Source organism: Temnothorax americanus, unplaced genomic scaffold (genome assembly GCF_048541705.1).
Source record: "Temnothorax americanus isolate GAGA-0224 unplaced genomic scaffold, ASM4854170v1 Scaffold40, whole genome shotgun sequence".
Classification (NCBI taxonomy): domain Eukaryota; kingdom Metazoa; phylum Arthropoda; class Insecta; order Hymenoptera; family Formicidae; genus Temnothorax; species Temnothorax americanus.
In genome coordinates this window covers 1,440,289-1,451,008 of record NW_027509548.1, presented here as the reverse complement: position 1 = coordinate 1,451,008, position 10,720 = coordinate 1,440,289, and the positions used below count along the sequence as shown (strand labels likewise).

Below are 10,720 nucleotides of genomic sequence, written 5' to 3'. Positions count from 1 at the left end.
ATCTTATTGTTAGTAGCCTAATAATATTTTTTGTGCACAGTAGCTAAGAACAATATACTTCTGGCCACAGGTAAAAATCTGGGGGTCGGGGGGGGGGGGCGCGCGTTTTCCGCGGGGGAAACGCTATAAGAGATGGGCGAGGGGAGTCCGGGAGGAGCAGCTGGTGGGGGGGACGAAGAGTGGGGAAAAATTCACTTCTGGCCTCGGGGTACTTTGGAGGGGGACGGGGAAGGGGGGGTACCGCGTTACCGACGGTGCGCGAGGAGGGAGCGTCGTCGATCACGGCGAGGCGCGTACTGTCGCGTCGCCCGCTTTTCTCAATCCTAACGGGCCGGACATGGTTTTCCGGCCCCCCGTTCCCCAAACGGCAAAAATCGCGAGTCGTCCTCCCGCGAGGGGAAGCGTCGATCGCGCGCTTCTTCGTCTCAACGGGCCGGACGCGGTTTTCCGATGTATAATGTTAGCGATTGGCTACTTACTTTTTCCTTATTTCTTTTTTTCCACTTTTATTGCTGACATATAAAAGTGATATAATTTCAAAAATAAAAATAGTTTGAACACAATGATAAAAAAAATATTATTTTATCAAGTCAATTATAATGAATAATTGAATATGCATTTTATTTATTAAATTTAAATCAAATTAATTTTATAAAAAAATGTATAATGTATAAATTAATAAAACTTACAATTAACCATCACGGGGAAGAGTATACCCCCGACCCGTCAACAGACGGAAACGGAGATCAGCCAACAGCAGAAACAACGTCATAGTATCCGGCGGGCCACGCCGATCACGAAAAAATGCGATAAAAATAACACCAAGTCCAAGATAGTACCGGACGTGGTTTTCCGGCCCCCCCCCCGTTTCCCAAACGGCGAAAATCGCGAGTCGTTCTCCCGCGAGGGGGAGCGTCGATCGCGCGCTTCTTCGTCTCAACGGGCCGGACGCGGTTTTCCGACCAACCTTGTTGTATCGAGAGAGACTGAGAGAAACGATACCGCTCTCTTCGTTCACCCGAACCGTACGTTTCGCGAATAATTTTTTTATCGCGCGTCCGAACTCGTTTAAGGTCGCTGTCGTTACATCCTCCTTTTGTTTATCTCGAACTACGCGGCGAGCGGTCGTCGTTTTTCCGGGGAAAGAGTTTATCTGGGTATGGAAAACCAACGTTGAGCGGTACGAACCGATCGAAACGGGAATAAGTTGTTTTTTAATGCTGCATGAGCGACGAGTACGTAGAACTTTGCAAACCGGTGTTTAATCCTAAAATTAGAAAACCGATTGTAAAAATAAGCGAACCGCTCGTGAGGAATTGTTGCAGATCGGATTCGTGGAGAGTCGATGTAACGAGATATCTGATCCGTCGCGAAATCGGAATCGCCGATCGCCAATCGAACTGGAGGTTTTTCTATTGCCAAATATATTTGAAAAGAATAGAGGACGGTATTTATACGTCTAATTGATTTAGACCCGACAGCGGTGATAATGTAGCAATAGCAATGTGTGTACTCGCGAATGAACGATCACCGTTATTACTCGTCCGAGGAATCAGACGGCGAATTGCGCTGTTACGAGCCCATGCCCGCGTTCTCGTCGGATTCGGACGACGAATCGGTGAGACTCGAAACGTCGTTATCGTCAAACGCATGTGCGTTGGTGGTGGTGAAGGAGGACGCGCGATGGAATCTGGCGATTCATCATTTGCGGAGAGAGATCGGAGCGCGAACTGCGCGCGAGCGCGCGTGGATAGAGACGACGATGGTAAATTCCGCTAGGGCGCACGATTATATTCGTAAATTGCCGCTCAAATATCATCATTATTATCAGACGGTGTTTGGAGGAGAGAAGCTACGTAGGATTTACACCTACGAGTCTCGTCGTCTTTTCGATCGAGTGAAATTCTGTGTTCCCGAGGGTGAAAGGCCCTTCTGGATAACATGCAGAAAGAGTGCGACGAATTGCTCGCCGCGGACGTCCGCGACGCGGACGGATATCGCGCGTGGAGACGACGATGCGACGAGTGTCTCCAGCTCCTGCGGGAGAGCTGTCGAGTCGGACGCTCCGGAGGGCGAGGCAACACCGAAGCCGTGACCGCTCTGGTGGCTCGAATAGCGCGATTGGAAGGTTCGAGGGAGCGAATTCGTAGCGAACGATAAGATCGACGTGAAGAGTATCGTTACGCGGAACGAACAACTCCTCCAAGCGTCCGATCTGAGCGAGTGGTACGATAGGCACGTGCGCGACGCAATTTTAGCAGGGTTGGACGAATTTCAGGAACGCGACAGCGGATGAGCGTTGTCTAGAAACCTGAACCTAACGGTGAACGTGAACAAGTGTAATCCCATGCGCGTGGGATGTTGGATGGAAATACCGCGAGGTATAAGACTTAAAAAAGCGGTGGTGAACGTGCGATCGGAGAAGGACACGTGTTTCGCACGCGCGGTGGTCGCGGCTCTGTATCCCACCGAGCGGAACGCGGAACGATGCGGCTCGTATCCCGATTACGCGACGGTGCTGAATCTCGACGGGATAAAGTTCTCCATAGATCTGAAACACATCGGAAAGTTCGAACGTCAGAATGACGTATCGATTAATGTGTTCACCACTCGGGAAAAGATTGGAAAGAAAGATAAGTACGGACGGGGCGCCGACGACAACGCGGTCGTGCCTCTGCGGTTAACCGACGATAAGAGGGATAGACACGTAAATCTTCTGTATCTGCGCGATACGTTGCGTGGCGTCGTCAACGGGGGTCATTTCGCCTGAATAAAGAATCTATCGCGATTGGTGAATTCACAATTGACCGTGAGCCGCTGCGCGAAGCACGTTTGCGATCGGTAAGTAAAAAAAACTAAGGAACAAGGAAACGGAGAGATGTTATTTAATATATGGCGTTACTTCGCAGATGCCTACACTATTTCTATACGCGCAAAAAGTTGGCCGCTCACAGCGTCGACTGCGGCCGAATGAACGACTGCGCCATCGTTCTTCCAAACGAGGACGATAAGTGGCTGTCTTTCGACAATCACGACAGGAAAGAGCGACTCCTCTTCGTGGTGTACGCGGATCTGGAGTGTCTTCTCGAACCATGGGAGAGGGAGAATGCCGAAGGGGGGGTGAGAACAAAAAGATACGCTTATCAGCGTCACATACCGTTCAGCCTGGGCTACTATCTGTGCTGCACCTACGACGATACCGTATCCACATACAGATATCGTCGCGGCGAGGATTGCGTTTCGTGGTTCGTTAACGAGCTTCGCGTTCTCGCGCGTCACGCTAAGATTAAAATCTCCACCAATATATCTATGGTAGAACTTACGGAGGACGAAAAACGCGAATTTCAGTGCGCGACACATTGTCACGTGTGTCGAAAAGTGTTCCAACCGGAGGACAATCGCATGCGAGATCACTGTCATCAAACCGGACGTTACAGAGGTCCGGCGCAAGGCGCATGTTCGTTGCAATCTGAATTACAGAAACGTGTACGTGATTCCCGTGTTCTTCCACAATCTGTCGAGTTACGACGCGCACTTCATCATCGAGAAAATCGCGAACGATTTCGAGGGCAAGGTCGAGCTCCTGCCGCTTACGAAGGAAACCTACATATCGTTCTCGAAGACCGTTAAGGAGACGCAGACGGATGGGACATGGGATCGGTACGTTAAGCTACGATTCGTGGACTCGTACAAATTTTTAGCCGCGAGTATCGAAACCCTGGCGTCCTATCCGAGCAAGGACACGCTGAGAATAACGCGCTCGGAGTACGCGGATTTGAGCACGGAGGATCTCGATCTGCTCACTCGCAAGGGAGTATTTCCGTACGAGTACGTCGACAGCCTGGACAAGTTGCGGGAGTCCGAGCTTCCACCGCGCGAGGTCTTTTACAGCTCTCTGACCGACGAGACCGCGAGCGAGAGCGACTACGAGCACGCGACGAGGGTCTGGCAACGTTTTCGCGAGCGAGATCTCGGGGAGTACAGCGATCTCTATCTCAAGACCGAGGTGCTTCTTCTGGCGGATATCTTTGAAAATTTTCGGGACACGTGTATGGCGAGTTACGGGCTCGATCCCGCGTATTATTATACGTTGCCGGGGTACACGTGGGACGCAATGCTGAGACCGGCGTACGTTTCGAGCTGCTCACCGACATCGACATGGTGCTGTTCGTGGAACGTGGAATACGCGGCGGCCTCAGTCAATGTTCGCTCAGGTACGCGCGAGCTAACAACAGGCACGTACCGACATACGATTCGTCCCAGCCCGATACGTATCTCATGTATTACGACGTGAACAATCTGTACGGCTGGGCTATGTGCGAATCGCTGCCGTACGCGAATTTCCAGTGGCTCGACGACCCTGAGAATTTTGACGTGACGACCGTGCCACCGAACGGCGATGTCGGTTACATTCTGGAGGTAGATCTCGAGTATCCTGGTGACCTGCACGACGCCCACGCGGACCTGACGTTGTGCCCAACGCGCGATAAACCACCCGGTAAGCGGCAGGAGAAACTGCTCGCCACGCTCTACGACAAATCGCACTACGTGACGCACTATCGAAATCTGCAGCAACGTCTGCGACTGGTTTTTTGCGACTGACGCGAGTTCGTCGCGTTCTGCGATTCACCCAGTCACCTTGGCTTCGCGGCTACATCGAGCTGAACACAACGTTCAGGACTCGCGCGAGCAACGAGTTCGAACGAAATATGTACAAACTGATGAACAATGCCGTCTTCGGTAAGACGATGGAGAACGTGCGCGATCACGTGGACGTGCATCTCGTGACGCGATGGGAGGGCAGGTACGGCGCGGAGGCGATGATCGCCAGACCGAACTTTCACAGCAGGAGCGTCTTCTCGGAGAATCTCGTCGCGATCGAGCTGCGAAGGCTCGAGGTGAAATTCAACAAACCGGTCTACGTGGGAATGTGTATTCTCGAGATATCCAAGACGCGCCTCTACGAGTTTCACTACGACTACATGACGCCGCTCTATCGCGACCGGTGTCGAATTCTTTACACCGATACCGACAGTCTGATCTATTCGCTGGAATGCGAAGACGCGTACGAGCTTATGAGACGCGACTTAGACAGATTCGACACAAGCGATTACGCGGAGAATAACGCGCACGGTATGCCGCGCGTCAACAAGAAGGTGCCCGGTTTGATGAAGGACGAGAACAACGGCGCGATCATGATGAAGTTCGTGGGCCTCAGAGCGAAGATGTACGCTTACAAGGTAATCGGATGCGACGACACCAAGAGAATAAAGGGCGTCAAGTAGTCGCTAAGAGGATCACGTTCGAGGATTACGTGGCGTGCCTGCGAAACGCGCCCGAGCTGAAAACGCGCCAGTCGTGTATACGCTCGTGCCTGCACGACGTTTACACCGTGTCGGAGCAGAAACTTGCTCTCAGTCCGCACGACGACAAGCGATGCGTGAGGTTGGACAGCGTGGAAACGCATCCCTGGGGACATTACGGAATACCGTTGTAAAAAAAATTAAAACAATATTATACGTTTTCTAAAATTGTATTATCGTAAGATCAATACGTAGAAAAAAATACCGATGAATATGTATACTTTTTTCATTAATAATAAAGTACACGTTGTGTGTTTAATTATTTTTGTTATAATACAGATGCCTTATCTATCCACGAATTGTGCGAACTGTCCATTCCCAACCAATTCACGTACACTTGATTGCCGCGCTTACGCAGGACCTTTTCCACGAGATAGACGTCGGGATCGGAGACGCGCAGCAACTCGTGTTCGTAGAACCCTCCGGCTATCGCTACCCCGCGAATGTCCTTCAACAGATACGTAACGGGATTGGTCCTTTGCACTCTAGCTATGCGAAAGATCTCGGTGGTCCAATTGGGTGTGTAGCCCTTCTCGAAGATCGTCTTGAATTTGCTCACGCGCACCGGGTCGTCAACTCGAAACCTCGCTGGCGCGGCAATCTCCGCGCGACTGTACACCGTGCGCAGCAGCCTTTCGGCGACGGTGGGCGTCACGTCCGCCGGACGCATTTCGATCGTTCTGTGTCTGCGACGATTGTAATTCGACAGGAGGCTCGGCAGCGAGTCGATCCATCTGTACGATCCCTGAAGCGTGAAGAGCTTCCACATGTCGTTCTTCAACGTGCGATTGAATCTCTCCACCACCGACGCTTTTATCACCGAATACGTGGAGTAGTGATTTACCTTGCGCGCGTCGAGGATCTCGCGCACGTCGGCGTTGTAGAATTCCTTTCCCTTGTCCGTCTGCAGATTCTCAGGGCACCGCGCGTCCTCGCGAAAGATCTTTCACAGCGCCGTCGCGACCTCTTTTCCGCTCTTGGTCTTGAGCGGGATCGCCTAGGCGTACTTGCTCAGCACGTCGATGACCGTCACAATGTAATTGTTACCCGCGTTTTGGCGCGAATAGGGACGCTTCTCGACCACGTCGGCCTGCCACAGATCGTCGTAACCGCGCACTACGACGCGGCGACGGGGAAAGTTTTTCCTCGCCGGCGCGTGCAGTTCCTCCACGAGTCTTCGTTTCTCCGCGCTCATTGTTGAAGAAGGTTCAAAATACCCTGAATTTTGGCGATCTTCTCGTCGTGCTTTTCCACGGTTTTTTTTACATCGAGGAACTGGATTCTAAATTCACTTATCAGGTCTCTCGAGTTCTTCTTGGCTTCGGCGATCGCTCCCTCGACAAAGCTCCTGTTCGTCGCGTCGCCGTCGTTTTCCGGCGCGGCCACTTGCCGTATCCTGCGCTCCGACGCGTCGTAGAAATCCTCGCGCAGGCGGAGCGCGTCGTTTCGCAACGTCACGATGTCGTCTCTCAGACCTTGGGTCGCGTTCGTCACAATGACGCCTGTAAAATTCTGATCGGCGGAGCTCTTCTTGATTTCCTCGTTCACCACGCCCCTCAGTCGTTCGATCGCGCCTTCCACGTAGCTCCTGTTCGCTGCGTCGGTGCCGTTCTCCGGCGCGGCCACGCGTCGTATCTTGCGCCCCCTCGCGTCGTAGGAATCCTGATTCAAACGGAGCGCGCTGTTCTGCAGCTGATAGATCACCAAATCGACGTATCTCTTGTTCGTCGCGTCGGTCTCGATCTGTGGATCGACTACCCGCAGTATTTTGCGCTCCTTCGCGTCGTAGGAATCCTCGTTCAAACTGAGCGCGTCGTTCCTCAGCGTTGTTATTTCACCTTTGACATCTTTCATCACATCGAACTTGGCATACGCAATCCAGACATCGACGTAGGTCTTGTTCGCCGCGTCGTCGTTGTCCTCCGGCGCGGCTACCCGCCGTATCTTGCGTTCCCTCGCGTCCGCGTCGTAGGAATCCTCGCTCACGAAGAGCGCGTTGTTGCGCGTGTAATTGCGCAGGGATTCGATCAAGGAGCGCAATCTCACCGTGGACGCACCGTCACCGTTGCTCCGATTCGTTAGAGACATGCCGAATTTGTTCACGGACATCGCGCGCGAGGAGGCGCCGGGAGCGCGCCGCGATTCGTACTGCCGTCGCGATCCGCGCGACCGATTAATTTATGACGAGACTGGCCTCGCGGAGTTCCTCGATTATCGACAGAATTTTGTTGTCGTGAGCGTCGTTGCCGGCCCGACGAGAAGCGTCCAGCAGCCGAAGTCGATCGACCAGCTCGTTGGGATCGTCCCAGTGAAAGTAATCGATCGCGTTGTCGGTCAGTCGCATGGCCGACGGTAAGCCGGCGCCCTTTGTAGTCCCGACTTTACGAGACGGGAGTATTAGCGGCGCTATTATATTTTTGTACTTGTGTCCCTTGTTACCCATAACGTTCTTGCCAGCGCCGCGATCGCGTTTGTGAGCGCTGGTAGCGAAAAGTATACTCCTGTACGTTCGTTTGTCTCTGTCCGTATAGGCCTTAGCGTCGGGAGCTCGCATGAAGATCAACTCGTACAGGCCGCGCGTGCCCTTGTACCGCACACCGTCGACGATCACGGAATCGTCCGCGGCAACGTCGAATCGTTTGTTGCCCAGCATCGTGCCGTTTTCGCCGAGATACACTCCGTAGACGTTGTCGATGTTTTTTTTTCTCTCACCGCTCAGAAGAGCGCCCACGTATTCCTGGCCTAACGGTCCTAGTTGGCTGTGCAGAAAGTCGCGACCTTCCACCGTGCTGAGAGACTCTCTAACGGACGTCTTTAGCGCGGGAGGTGGAGTCGTCGTTTCCGAGACGATCTCGCGTTCTCTGGGTAAAAACTAGACCGAATCGGTGTGGATCGGCGTGGAGCTCGTCATTGTCGTCGTCGCGGGTGCCGAACTCAACCGTGCCGGACGCGACTCCCTTTTCCCCCCGGTCGTCGTTGTTCTTATTGGCGTAAATACGTCGTCGTCGTCCTCCTCGTATTCGCCGTCCAAGTCGGCGCCACCATCGTCGTAGTCGTCGTTCTTGCTGTCCTTCCTCGCCCCCTTCGTTTTAATTTTTTTCGTCAGCGCAAAGCCGTCGTCGTCGTCATACCTGCCCGGTTCTTTACCCCTACGTTCCACATCGTCGGCGAGCCGTTTCAGAGGTTTGACGATAGGCTCGTACCTCTTTTCCAGAGCGATCTCGCTCTCCATTTTCCCAGCCCTGAGAGCGGCGTACTTCCTACGAATCGAGGCGCGCGTCTTGGCTATCTCACGCGCCGTCTTCTCCCCCGCGATCGCGCTCATGCTCGCGTCGTTCGGCGAAGCGCACTGATCGGCTCTACAGCACGGCGAAGTCGTGGAACCCCCGTCTGTACCGTCCGCCTCGCAACGCGCTGTCCTTGTCTATCACAGCAAAACCGTAGGTGCGTCGCCAACACTCGCGACAGAACGCGCGAAAGTCGTCGTACGACATAGCGATGTTCACGTGATCGTCGTACACGTGTCGCAGATTGGTACCGTCCTGCCTAAACAGGATCAACAAATTTGCGTTATCGCGCACGAGATGTTTCGGTATTTTAGCGTACGTTTGACAGAGATAGAAGCAATCGATATTCGAATGTCGACCCATAGAGAAGTACTCCCTCATACGGTCCTGCTTGTCGCAGGCCACGTCATCGAAGACGAAGACTGAGTCGGGAAGCGCCTCGTCGGGCGGAACGACGTCGCGATTGTCGGAAAACGCGCGATAGCTGATCTCGTCCATAGGTTCGAACAATCGTTCGAGGTATCGATACTTCGGTTGTTGCAGAGATTTCGAGTACACGTATACGTTCTCGAAACGAAGACCGTGCGGTTGTTCCAGCAGACTCAGCAGAACGTTCGTCTTACCGCAATTGGAGGGCCCGCAAATGATGCAGCGCACGACGTTCGGCAGGAGAGGACCGTGCCTGCGCGATTCTCCGTTTTCTCTCTCGACGGTGCCCGACCTCGTCAGCGTTTTGCGATCCAGATTCGAGACCCCTATCGTCACCGACAGTCGCACGAATCGCATTTTTTTTGCTCTTTCTTTCTCTCTTGGTATTTTCCGCAGGCGCGCGCTCGCTCGATTCGTTCGCGATGAGCTCCTCGAAAAAGAAGGGGAGCGCTGACGTCGCGTCGTTTCGTCGCGCGTGCGCAAACGCCTCGCGCGTAGGTATAAGTAGCGCGAGCGCGTCGTCGCGTCCGTATAAAAATTAATTTGAAAGCAACGAATCGTTCGCGCGCGTGCATCGGTAATTGTTTCGTGCGCGACCGAGGTACCCTCGGGACACGAAGTATGCCGGGACCACCCTGTCCAGGGCGCGGGGCAAGAACCAAGGAGGTAGCGAAAAGAGGGTTCAAAAAACGCTCGCCGGGTTTTCTGACAAACACACTTTATTGCACATAGAGTATTTCTCGCATTCACGCACCCGAGCACCCGGAGCATTCGCGGGATGGCGGGACGGAAATCTTGAGTCGCTCCTTCTGTCTGCGTGGCTCGCGAAACGGAAATCTTGTAGAGCGGTAGATGACCGCCCTCGCGTCCGGAGATCTTGCTCGCGGTCAACGGATATCTTGTCGCGAAGCAGACGAGCGACCGCGGTCACGAGGTGCGAGATGCTCAGGCTTTTTTGTTGTTTCGGGTACGCGATAGTGAGTTCGCCTTTTACACAATCACTATACGCTTTACATTCACGATGATGGTCCGTGTTCACGAACGGCGCGGCACGACAAAATGGCCGCGAGAGAGGGGTCGATATCGGGATCGAGCTCCCTGCGCTGATTTATTGAGACGTGCTCGCTTGCACTTACGCTCGGTTATCACAACACTTGTTGCACTCACGATACCCGGGCTGCCTGCAGGTGACGGTCTCGTTCGCCGTCTGTACGGTCTTTTAGATGAGGATCACGGTACCGCACGCGGTGATCACGTGATCTGTTTGTGCTCGTTGCCCACTCGATTGCGGGCGACAACTCGTCAATCTCGTCTGACGAGAGATATTGCGCGACGACTAATGCCGCTCGCGACAACACTTGTACGCTCGAAACTACCCTCGCACAGGGCGTCTCGCGTTCCCAAATACCGAATTCCTCGCAGTCGGAAAACGGCTCACTCTTCGCGGCACGAGCGAAAGAGCGATTCGAGATGTTTCACGCGGCGATCTCACGGATGCGGCTCGCGATGAAACTTGATTACGGACTTCACGCACTGGCGGTCGAGACCACTCCCGATAGGCACAATGTCGCGAACGCCCGGCTCGATGTGTCTCTTGTCGCGGCAGAGAACAGAAGAGAGCGCGGATCGATATCGATTATC

The 10,720-nt window shown here is 53.5% G+C and overlaps 2 protein-coding genes across 2 annotated transcripts; one reads left to right on the top strand and one right to left on the bottom strand.

The window, feature by feature from the left end:
- Window positions 1-2,365: 2,365 nt before the first annotated feature.
- On the top strand, window positions 2,366-4,602 carry LOC143902795 (uncharacterized). Its single transcript, XM_077415970.1, has 4 exons — window positions 2,366-2,718; window positions 2,910-3,347; window positions 3,481-4,128; window positions 4,215-4,602. The coding sequence occupies exons 1-4, from the start codon at window positions 2,366-2,368 to the stop codon at window positions 4,600-4,602; spliced, it is 1,827 nt and encodes a 608-aa protein (XP_077272096.1).
- A 1,029-nt stretch (window positions 4,603-5,631) lies between these two features.
- Window positions 5,632-6,132, bottom strand: LOC143902794 (uncharacterized). Its single transcript, XM_077415969.1, has one exon. The coding sequence runs from the start codon at window positions 6,130-6,132 to the stop codon at window positions 5,632-5,634; it is 501 nt and encodes a 166-aa protein (XP_077272095.1).
- Window positions 6,133-10,720: the final 4,588 nt, after the last annotated feature.